The 12,354-nt window shown below is 31.4% G+C and overlaps 2 protein-coding genes across 2 annotated transcripts; one reads left to right on the top strand and one right to left on the bottom strand.

Annotated features, from left to right (window-relative positions):
- Positions 1 to 2,106: 2,106 nt before the first annotated feature.
- Positions 2,107 to 3,710, top strand: LOC107493421 (uncharacterized). The gene is made up of 2 exons (XM_016114524.3): positions 2,107 to 2,405; positions 3,362 to 3,710. Exons 1-2 carry the CDS (start codon positions 2,228 to 2,230, stop codon positions 3,628 to 3,630), a joined length of 447 nt encoding a protein of 148 aa, XP_015970010.1. The 5' UTR covers positions 2,107 to 2,227; the 3' UTR covers positions 3,631 to 3,710.
- A 1,360-nt stretch (positions 3,711 to 5,070) lies between these two features.
- Positions 5,071 to 10,194, bottom strand: LOC107493422 (zinc finger CCCH domain-containing protein 21). Its single transcript, XM_016114525.3, has 8 exons — positions 9,830 to 10,194; positions 9,638 to 9,722; positions 9,385 to 9,525; positions 9,193 to 9,284; positions 8,836 to 9,024; positions 8,623 to 8,753; positions 8,347 to 8,449; positions 5,071 to 5,441 (listed from the first exon to the last, which is right to left on the bottom strand). The coding sequence occupies exons 1-8, from the start codon at positions 9,998 to 10,000 to the stop codon at positions 5,274 to 5,276; spliced, it is 1,080 nt and encodes a 359-aa protein (XP_015970011.1). The 5' UTR covers positions 10,001 to 10,194; the 3' UTR covers positions 5,071 to 5,273.
- Between the last annotated feature and the right edge of the window lie 2,160 nt (positions 10,195 to 12,354).

Genomic DNA, 12,354 nt, shown 5'->3' with positions numbered 1-12,354 from the left:
TAAATAATTTTATTATTATAAAAGTATTTTTATATTTTTGTATCTAAATAATATCATCTTTTAAATAAGTACTTTTAAATAAAATATTTAAACATCAAATTATTTTTATTTTTGTAAGAAAAATTATAAAAATATTATTTAAATTTTTTTTAAAGAATGGAGCTTAAACAAATCTTTTAATTTTTATATAATAAGATTTTTAAGATTTTGATTTTTAAATTTGTTAACATTTGATGTTTTTAATTCTATTGAGTTCTCTTAATAAATTTGATTGAGATTTTAATTTTAATTTAATTTAAAAAAATAAAATAGTACATATAATTCACATATAAAAAATATAATTTTATAGTAAAAACTATTTTAGTAGTATGTCATGCGTCTTAATTTTTATAAGAGCATCAAAAATCTATTCTTAATATATAAAAGTAGATACATAATTTTACCTACATTACTTTTAAAACATCTTTTACTTTTTATTAATGTCATGTCAGTAACATTACTTATTTGGCAAAATATTAGAATCAACCACTCTATTTTTGCCAAATCAACTATTATTTTTAAATCAGTAAAAAAAAGTACAAAAATTTATAATCAAATTTGTAACCTACAAAATATTGAATCTATATCCCTATATTTATTATATCACATCGTTATAAATAATACAATAATTTTATAACTCTAATAATTAATTTATTAATTTCTATAAATAACTCATTAAATATAATAAATATTCATATTACAAATGTAATAATAATATTATTAATCATCATAAATTTTACGTTACAAATATTCAAATTCCATACTATTTGAAGTTTTGAACTACTTATATAAAGTCTCTTATCACTATTCCTTCAAATGACATCAAATTTAGCACAAAAAATTTATTTTCGAACTATACAACATCTCAAACTTACTCAATGGAGTATCATTCTTTGGACAATATCACCAAACAAAAAGACAATTGGTTTATCAAAGTTCGTGTGGTTCATCTATGAAAAATATTAACACCCACAAATGAAGAAGAGTCTCTTTACTTAGAAATTATTATATTAGATGAAAAGGTACAAAACAAACATATTTATTATATTTTTAAATTGAATTTACGAAAAAATGCTTTAATTATTTTTGCTTTTTATACTTTTTATATTATTTTATAATACTTTGTATATAATTGTATTTTAACATCGTTCAAATTATACTTTTTTTAATATGCTATTCATTATTCTTTTTTAACTAATTATTAACTATGATTTATTAACATGACAGGGAATACATCTTCATATAATTGTGAAGAGAAATATGATTAACAAATTCAAATATTTGTTATAAGAAGAAAAAGTCTATACTATAAAAAAATTTAAAAATAGAAGATGCAAATAATTTGTATAGGCCAATTAAAGATACAATGAAAGCAAATTTTATACTCATAGCTGTTGTGAAAGTAAAGATCCAATTTTAAACATTTTCCAATACTATTTTGAATTTGCATCACTTGAGACATTGTCTGACAGAGTGGGTCAAAAAAAATACTAGCAGGTAATTTTATTTTATACTATTTCAATTATTCTTATTAAAAATAATTTATTCAAAAAATATACACATTTTTGTTCTTTTTATTGTAGATGTCATTGGAAAACTATATCAAAAAATTAAGAAGAAAGAAAATTATATAAATTCAAGACACATTTTCAGAAGAAAAACATACATGCAAAAATAGAACAAACAACATAATAAAAAGTACATACAATTCAACAATTCATAAAAAACATGTCTTCACAAGAACATAGAAAAAAAACAACAATTCTAATAATAGACTAAGTCCATCAACTAAAATAAATATAAAAATCAAACTACCAAATAAAATTATTATTTTATACAACTCTAATATCTAAATCTTTTATATTATAAATTATTTTAAATAAAATATATTTTAAATTTAACTTTAGTTTATACATATTTAATTTAATTTTACAAAATATAATAATTTTTATATTTATTATATACTATCGATAATTTACCGTCACGACATTCTAGTTCAAAATAATATGAGAAGGTTCACTACACACAGCGTTGATGCATATAACAAGAGTAAAGAGACACGTGCGAAGTGTTGTTGTTTCAGTTGGAAGCAAAAGGGATAAGGAAGACACGATGACCCTCTCAGTTCCAACCACTTCGTTTCGCAACTGCACTCTTGACTTTACTAACTCGAATCTTCCATAGCATCATGCCATTGCAAATTTACATCCATTCACACCTTCCATTCCCATTACCAAATTTTATATCTCATCGCTTCTCTTCGCTATATCAAACCTCCTCCTCTTCTTCTTCTTCTTCCCCTCTCAAACTTGTCTCTTCCAAAAGGGACTCCCAACGAAACCCTGCTGATAACAATAACAATAATGGTATATTACTTCTCTATTCTAGTTGCCATTGTTGTTCGTTTTGCATGTTCTTTTTCACTTGTGAGTCTCTCTAATGTTGAATTTTTAGAGTTATTTGCAATTTTATTGTTTCACTTATTGGTTCCTTCTATCTGAAAATTCTGAATGCACGATTCAAATTTCATTGTGTGTTGTGAAATGTTAGAATGCTGCCAGAGACCTTATGCCACATTCACATCTTTATTTTGTTAAAATAAGTAATATATGTTTCAGTTTTAGTTTGAAAATAGATAATGTATATCGACGCAATTACGCAAACAATATGTATATGTTAGTTCCTCGAGAAGCCCCCTTTTGGCAATAAAAGAAAATAGGAGGAGTTAAAATGATAAAGTACAAGATAGTTCGTTTGGATTATGCATAGAAGATCAAGAATATGGAGTGGAACTTAACAAAATTATTTTTAAGACACCTAAATGTGTTTCCCTCTCTCTGTTTCTCATTGTAATTTGGTTCCTCCCAAAGTCCCTTAGTATGTATTGATCTAAAATTTCGATTCCTAAAATACTCCCTCCATTTTCAAACAGCTATGTTGTGTACATTGGCTGTAATATACCAATTTATCCATAGATATTTGAAAAGATAAATGTTATTAGGGAGTTAATGCTTTTTATCAACATTAACCAATATTCTGGGCCAACACTAAATTTTTATACTATTAGGATTAATAATTTAGGGTTTAGAATTTAAAATTTAGGATGAAAAATTTAGAGTTTGGAGTTTAGCCAATACCGTATTTTTTGGATATTACATCTAAAATACGTTTGTTGGCCATGTAACATTGCTCATTTAAAAATGGAAGAAGTACATTACTATGGTTGTTATCAATGCAAGCATTTAGTTAGTTAGTTAGTTATGACAAGCTACCGAGTTAGAGTGTAGCTTAGCTTATTTTGTTTATGTATTATTTGTGGTAGGTGATAAATCTTCACGAGATTGGGACAAGGCATGGTCAAATTTCAAGAAGCAAGGGAAAAAATCACTCTTCTCTGGATTCTCACCAGATAAGTATGTGAGTTGGAACCCTAGGCGCTCAGAATTCCCAATTTCTGAGGAGGTTGATCCCATCAAGAGAACTGAGAGATCAAACCTCAAGTTCTGGAACAGTCCCACTTTCACTCTTGGGGGTGCAGTTATAATTGTCTTGTTCCTTTTGTTGTATACCATTCTTGCACCAATCAAGTGAAGTGATTACCTTTTAAAGCAGTAGAAATATAACTAAACTATTATTGTTTCCACAGAAATTGTAAATTTTGTTTAACAAAAGTAATCAATGTTGCTTCCTGTGAAAATGGAGATTTTTTCTTTTTTTTTTTCCCTTTTCATATTTAAGGTGAAAGTGATCTATAATTATCTGAGGTTTGGTATCATAAAACTTAGTGACTCTGTTAATGTAGAACAGCCAGCACTAGGATTGAAAATCAAAACCCAACGCTCCAAATTCTCCACCAGGAACTGAAACTGATCCTAGTGTGAAAATCCTCCTATTGTAGGTGGACACTATTAGGTCCCTTTCATTGGAGACTAGAGAAGGACAAAATCCATGTAGACATTGGTTAAGAATTCTTATGATCTTTAGGCTTGTCTGGTCTTCAAAGCAAGGATTCATTCCATGATGACTCATCATCCAACCATGCAAACAGTTCCCATACTATTAGCTCATTGTTCCATGCCCTTCCCCAAGTCACAAAATATAAATAGTAGGAGAAAAATAAAATTCCAACGGAAAAAAAAAAAAGTATATGATAAAGTTACTCTTCGTGAATAAGCATCACTGAAAATTCTGTTCTAGTGACTCGTATCAAAGTATCAAACAATGCTTGGAAACAAAGAAATATTGAATCTCCACTCTCTTACGAGATTTAGGCTTTAAACCAAAGAGAGGCAGGTCAAAGCTAAAATCAATATTCATCATCCTACTCGTCAGAATGGTAGAAGGAGAAGAGAGCACTGGTCAGCAAGGAAAAAAGTGTTAATGATCCGCATCCTTCCTTCACTGGCACTTATGCATAAGATATCAACTGCACACTAGTTCCATACTACAGTAACGTTTAGTTCATTTCTGTCTCTAGTAACCGTAGCTAGCATATCACTTAGCTTGTTAGTCCCACCTTATATTTTATGGACACACGGTAATCTCTTCTAAAAATCTCAATTTTATAATTTCAATTAGAAATATATGATGGTTTCCTTTTATTCCTTGTTCTTTCTCCTCTTTAAACACCATCATGGATTTCAATAGATAGACAAAATGTTGGGAGCTTCAACTGGAACGGCAACCTACAAATTAGAACACGAGCAAAGAACATGCAATCATCCAAGCCATTAATCAGACGATTAATGAGATCCACCGCAGGTTTTTCTTCTTATATCTTGTAATTTGACGAATTAACCATTTAGGTTAATCACGTTATTGTATAGAAAGCGAAGCACGTTGGAATTGAACATCCCACACACAAACCACAGATATGTATGTTTCAGTTGCATGCGTAAAATAAAATTGGAAGGTCCCTAACAAAGAGTAACTCTCAAGAACAAAACTAGGCAAGATCTGCCAAATACCTTGTGTTCAAACCAGAGAATAGTTAATAGAACCAATGAGAGATCTAAACTACATGGAGCTCAATTATATGGCAATGGAAATTATTCATACCAAAAGTAAAGTAGAGAACAACAATTTCATTATCATCAAAGGCTTCATTCAAAAGACTTCCTCAAAGGGCGACAGAAGGTAATGGCTACAGGTAAATGCTCTATCAGGCACCAGAGGCATGAAAATATCACATTCAAGGTGTTATGACCAAATTCTAAGAATTATACTTCAGCTCCTTACTCCTTTATTTGGATTGATGTCCTTGATAAGCTTGCTTCCAATTCATTCAACTCATCCATGTCCAGTTCATCATCGTCGTCGTCATCCACATCAACATCAGTATCCTCAGCATCAACACTAACTGTGGACGTGCTGGGACCGTCTTGAGCAGCATTCCCATTGACCTAAAGTTGATCCCAACAATTGAAAAAATGAATTACATAGTAATCAAGTTAATATGTTACACAACAATACTTAAGCATATTGTTTAACCATGCATTCAATAAAGTAAGGGAGCGCAAGTGTGATAATCTTTGAAGGGTTAAATCGCCATTTCTTCCTTTTGAGGGGCCTTTTTGTTGAAAATTGAAATTTTTTTTTAGGGCCAAAATTAGTCACTCGTGTACCAATTAGAAAGCAGCACAATGGTCTAACTTGACAATTTAGGTAAGGTAGATGTAACCAGTCGTTGTCAGGGAGTTTGAGGGTTTATGGAAGGTGCAAGGCACACCCTACCATGAAAACTCGATCATAACCAAATTTCTATTGGACCCAGAAAATACAGATTGAAATATAAAACTTGTAAAAGCAATTTTTTTTAATCAAGTTGTAATGATAGAAAACTCACACACATGTATCAGATGTATAATGTATTAGGTGAGAATGATTCTTATATGCGAAATGAGAAAAATAACCTTGGCCAAAAAGTTAAATAGCATGGCTGAGATTAAATCTTCTTACTGAAAGAAGATGCCAGATGAGTGGAAAAAGGCCACATTGATACCTATCTACAAGAATAAAGAGGATATACAGAGTTGCAAAAACGATAGAAGGATCAAGCTCATGAGTCATACCATGAAGTTATGGGAAATGGTGATAGAACAGAAACTAAGATGAGAGACACAACTAATAGAAAATCAATTTGGTTTTATATCAGAAAGATCCACCATTGAAGCTACATACCTGTTAAGAAAGATGGAGAGGTATCATAGTAATAAAAGAGATCTATGTATGGTGTTTATTGATTTGGAAATAACGTATGATAGGGTGCCAAAGAAGGTTTTATAGAATGTTTTGAAAAAGAAGAGAATAAGGATCCCATATATTTCTACAATTAAAGACATGTATGATGTGACTACAAATAGTGTGAAGAATCAAAGTGGTATGACAGAGAAATTTCTTATTGGTATAAGATTACACCAGAAATTATCCATAAGCTCATACTTTTTCACATTAGTTTTGGAAGGTACTCACAAAGCATATCCAAGAGCCTGTGTCATGGTGCATACTTTTTGTTGATAATATCATCCTTATGGGAGATTCAAAGGATTTATAGAAAGAAACTCTAGAAGTGTATAGTTTGTGCATAAACCGTAGCAATACGGAATATATAGAAGGAAAAACCGTAATACAAAAGTGAAGATTGGAGAAAACAACATACGAAAAGTTAAAAATTTTAAGTAGGTTTAATTACTCTGTTGGTCTCTATAGTTTCGCGAAATTTTCAATTAGGTCCCTATACTCTTTTTCCTTTTAATTGAGTTCCTGCACCAAATTTTTTTTCAATTAGGTCCCTCTTAGCGGTAACTGACTTAATTTTATAGAGACCCAACTAAAAAAATGGTGCAAAGATCCAAATAAAAGAAAAAAAGTGTAGAGACCTAATTAAAAAAAATCGGTGGAAGAACTTAATTTAAGAAAATAATTACAGGAACCTAATTAAAAATTTTGCAAAACTATAAGAACAAACAGAATAATTAAACCTTTTAAGTATCTTAGGTACATCATACAGGATAATGGAGGATTGAACAGGATGTAAATCATAGGATCCAAGCAAGTTAGTCAAAATGACCGAGTGCGTCTAGTTTCATATGTAACAAAAAAGTACATTTAAAACTTAAAAGTAAATTATATCGCACTGCTATCAGACCGGCTATGCTTTATGATACAGAGTTTTGGTTGGCCAAAGAGGAGCACAAACATAAGTTAAGTGTAACAGAAATGAAGATGGTAAAGATAAATGAATGGTTATATGCGATTGGATAGAATAAGAAACGAAGATATAAGAGAGAGTTGGAATAGAACCTATTGGGAAAAAGATGGTAAAATCGCGTCTCAGGCAGTTTGGACATATGAGAGAAAGACCGACAATACACCCAGTAAGGAGGGTGGATGAAATGGAAGATGGACAAGGAATGAAAAGCAGAGGAAAACCTAAAAAAACCATCCATGAGGTGGTCAAACGAAATCTACATGTAAACAGTCTCGCTGTAGACATGATACATGATAGAGCTCAATAGCGTTTCATCCATGTAGCCGACCCATCTAGTGGGACAAGACTTTGCCGTCGTCGTTGTTGAAAGTTCACCCTCTCTCCCCCACCCACCTCCCCAACTCCTCATGCAATCCAAGCTCAATAGCCCCACCACCAACCGAATAGCACATTAGTAGTCCACTTTTCCCTCAATATCCACACACCTTCCAAATCATTTTAAAATGTTTGAACCGTACATAAAAGCCTTACAACGGCGTAAATTCCTTTTGGTAGTGAACACAAATTGGTGATAGTAGAACCATACACAACCAAAAATATATTTCAAAGCTGGTATAATTCCCACCGTATAGACCTCCTTAATGTCAGTTATATCCTTACTTCAAAATATTAGCCAAGACTTTGGAAGAGAACGACTACTACAGGACTTTGATGACTGCACATTTGGACATTCAGTAAATGAGGCCATATATGATAGCAAGTAGGAAGATAGGTTAAGGAAGATGGTGAGCTTTAAGCGAAAAGTCATGTTAATATGAATTTAATCTTATCCATCCAATTTAATCAATGGGTTAACTTAGTTTTTCTTATTCCTCACACAACAAAGTCAATATTTCCCCTATAGAATACGAAAAAGTATGCTGGCCTGAGAATCAAAGAGGTTAGATGTCAAACATAATATTTTTCACACTAATAGAACGGATGCCCAACATAATATGGCCAGTCTTGCATTCAACTGGATGCATCTCAAATTTCATATATACACATAGGATAAGACAACCAAATTGTGGAGAGAAGTATACGAACAAAAGCTGTACCTTCTGTTCAGAGTCATCGGATTCTGGTTCCCTTTGATACTTCTCATATGCTTCAGCATCATCCACAAACACGCTAGCATCTGCCAAAAATAGCTCACGACCACTGCGAAAGGAAAGGGAAACAATATAACATGATAGTGCAAAACAACCAAGCATAAAGATCATCAACCATTGTAATCAATAGTAACCTCCTTTTCAAATATGTTGAGCATGCAGCACCTATTCACTGTTGTATTGATTAAGAAAAAGAAAAAGAAAAAAAAAAGAGGAATGTACCTCATACGGTCATTCTTGGCCCTCTCAGCTTGCTGTAAAGCCAAATTGGCATCTCTTTCTTCTATTTTCTTCTTCTTCCATTGCATGAATAATTCAGGAGTCATAGGAGTTGTAGTTGCCACTTTAGCACGCTAAACCATGATAAAACCTTATGTTAGATAACCTAATGCAAACAATTAAGTGACATAGCTCATTGTAGAAAAACATTTTCACCTGATTTTCTATCTCCTCTTCAATTGTTAGTTTTTCTCTTTCTTCCTCTAACAAAGCCTTCATTTGAGATTTTAAAACATATCCCGGGGGAAGGGCATGTCTATAGTGGCAATTCTTACCACCATTGGGACAGACCCAAAACCAACCATATTGCTTCTTCTCCACTGCATCCAAAAAGTATTTACATACCTAAACAGAGAACACAAATAGCATTAATGGCCACATTGACCTTCATGATCCAAATGACCGGTTCAAGTAGGACACAAGCACCATCATCAATATGCTAAAAGACACCCCCTCCATGAACCCAAATCACACGGATAATTCCAAGTTTCCAACGAATGAAATGAAACTTACAATATCAGTTGGTTTGTTCTGATTGTATTCAGTTTTCTTCGACTCCACTACCTTCTCCAAAGTCTCTTGATCCCAATCCTCCATCGTGTCTTCTGAAGAAATGAGAACCAACAAGAAGTTAATAAGAATTGAGAAGCCATCAAACCAAAACAATAAGCAAATGAATATCAACATTGAACTTTGGTAGAGTACCCTGGTCACGCTTATCACTATAGATGTCAATCTTTTCCCCTTTCCTCTGAACATTCAAGTCATGCGAGAACTTGCACTTGAAGCCCTTAGCACATTGTCCAACCTTGAAAAACTCACACAATATGGACTTAGGATCAACACCTGCTCATATGAAAAAAATTCAAATATTAGATTCATCCAATACTGAATAAACCCAGAAAGTAAATATCAACAGTAATAATGAAGTTATTATTCAAAATAAAGAGAAAATTACCAACAGGGACTTTGGGTTGGGTAACAGCTATCCTGAACAATTCATTCAGCTCCTTGTCCTTGGCCTTCTCTTCCTCCTTCTTTTTCTGTAATCATCAAACAATACCCATTGCAATTAACACATAACAAAAACTTTTTAAAAAAAAGTGAAGAAAAAATAAATTGGAGCTGAAAAAAACAGGAAATTGAGTACCTTGGCAGCGGTTTTGGAAGGATCGGGTTTTGGTTGTACGGATTGCTTGAGGTTCTGAACATATTTCTGAACATTTTTGCTCTTGTTCTTGTTTTTGAGACCGAAGGTTTTGTCCTCTACGATCTTCTGCTTCTTCGCTAAATCAGCTTTAGATTGCTGCTTAGGCGGCATCTCTGATCGGCATCAAATAAATGAAAATAAACTATTGCCCTTCAATTTTGAATTGGGGAGTGGGGCAGATATTAGGGTTCTGTTTGGTGAAAAGTAAGAGATTTCGCATACGACGAGGGAAGAGGAGGAGGTGGGTGCGTTTCCGGGAAGAGGATTGAGGTCGGGTTAGGGTTTGGACCGGACAAGGTCCAGAAGTTTTCATACCGATGGAATTACGGATATACCCTTCCTTCCCTCCTCGTACTTTGTAAGCTGTTGACGTGTCGAATTATGGTGGAGTCTTGTAAATGGGCCTGGCTTTTCGATTCTGTGTGACTGTGTTTAGGGTAAAAAAAATTCTTTCCATTTCCTTTTTTAAAAAATTTTGTTTTGATTTGATTTTTCCGATAAAACATGATAAAGCTTAGGATCCTATCAAACGGTTAGTGCTTAGTAGTGCGTCAAATAGAAGTCTTCAATTAACTCGAGTTTGATTAGTTAACGGAGTCAAATTTAATGTTAAGTTTGTTTGAAAACTATACGAAGAAGAGAAAAAAAATTTTCTTTTACAAATAGAATTTATTTTTATTTGAGATTTAATAGGCAAATTATTTAAATGAAATGTTTGAAAATTAATATTACAAAAATATAACTTTTAAAAATTATAGACGCAAATATAACTTTTATATTTCTATAAAAATTGTAAGAGGATATAAAGAATTCTGAACTGCAAGTAAATAGGAACGGCAATACCACCTGAATCTGTGGGTATCTATTCCACCCTTATCCACTCGGGGTGGGTAATTATCCGTTCCGCACTGGGGCGGGTTTTTAGCGGAGAAAGGATTGGATGGGGTTGGGTTTAGGTAATACCTGCTCCTATCCGCTCTATTGTATATAAAATATATGTAAAATAATTAGTAAATGATTAATAATATTGTATTATATTTAAATTTTTATTTTAATTTATGTTATGTATGTAATGATCGTTATATAAATTTTAAAATTTAATTTATTTATTGAATTTTAATAATTATAAGAGCGGTAGGAATGGGGCAAGTACCCGCATGGACAGATTAAGATTTAATATTTTATTATCCGCAAATAGAAGCCTAACGAATCCTATGTGAGTTGTTATATAACGAGACAGGATCGAGTAAAGTAAAAATCCACTCCTACCTATTTTGTTGCCACTCCTACAAGTAAATCACTACAAGAGCAGCGATTTCTGGACAAATTCAACAACAAAAAGACCATCGCACCCCTATAGCTATATCTTCATAAATGGCACATGGTAAAAATCGCAGTATCCCTATAACAATTTATATGTGTCTATGTAGTTACCAATTAACAGTACTATATATATAAGTATATAATATATATCACTATAATAATTAATAATTAATTCATATATTTTAAATTCAATTATATTCCTTCTCTTTTCTTTTTTTGTTTGTATCATTCCAATTCAATCTATATTTTTTGCTTGTATCATTTCAGTTCAATTTATATTTTGTATTTGATCATTATGTTATCCTATAATATCATCACTATCATATAATAAATTTATATAGTTTATTTTATCTCATTTTTTTATACATTATTTATGTTCCAAATCAATATTTTTTATTTCTTTCTTTAATTTCATAATTATTTTATTCTATATTATAAAAAATGTTTCGAAAATTACCTGAAAAGTTGATTTGGGTCTGAACGTAAAATATAGGTCCCTTTGTATAATAGATGTCGAAGCGTCCAAATTTCTCGTAAAGTGATGAGAGTGATACTTGCAAGAGATGTTTAAGGTAACAGAGACTTTAAACAGGTTTTTAGTGAATTCCTATGTGAATTATTATACTTGGGGCGTCGGTGTATTTATAGTAGATTTAGTGATCATCTTTGTAGGATAATTCTATCTTTATTGATAGATAATCGTTCCTTTAATCTTAGAATTTGTTGGAATCTATCTTTTTGAAAAAAAAATACAGATAGGATGAAAACTTTTACAGAGACAGTTACTTGCTTGGTCAAGTAAAGTGAAATTTTTTGTGGATGTCCGACCTCTTTAAAGTTAGACTTTTTAATTTTTATTGAGCCTGACTTTATTTCTAAAAACAAAATATGAACAAAAAAATATTTCAAATATTATAATAATTTTAATTATTCATCTCAATTATAATATATATAATTAAAATTAATAGTTAAAATTATTAAAACATTTAAAAAACCAAAATACTCAAAATATTTTTTATACGATAATGAGTACATATATAATACTCATTATCATATAATATACCAATATATATACAAATTACTTCATATATTTAAAATTAGTTTCTCTTCGATGCATAATTTATTTTAATTCAAATTTTTTT

The sequence above is a fragment of the Arachis duranensis genome, chromosome 6, assembly GCF_000817695.3.
Source record: "Arachis duranensis cultivar V14167 chromosome 6, aradu.V14167.gnm2.J7QH, whole genome shotgun sequence".
In the NCBI taxonomy this organism is placed as follows: Eukaryota; Viridiplantae; Streptophyta; class Magnoliopsida; order Fabales; family Fabaceae; genus Arachis; species Arachis duranensis.
The sequence above is the reverse complement of the archived record's forward strand: the minus strand, read 5'-3'. Positions and strand labels throughout refer to the sequence as shown.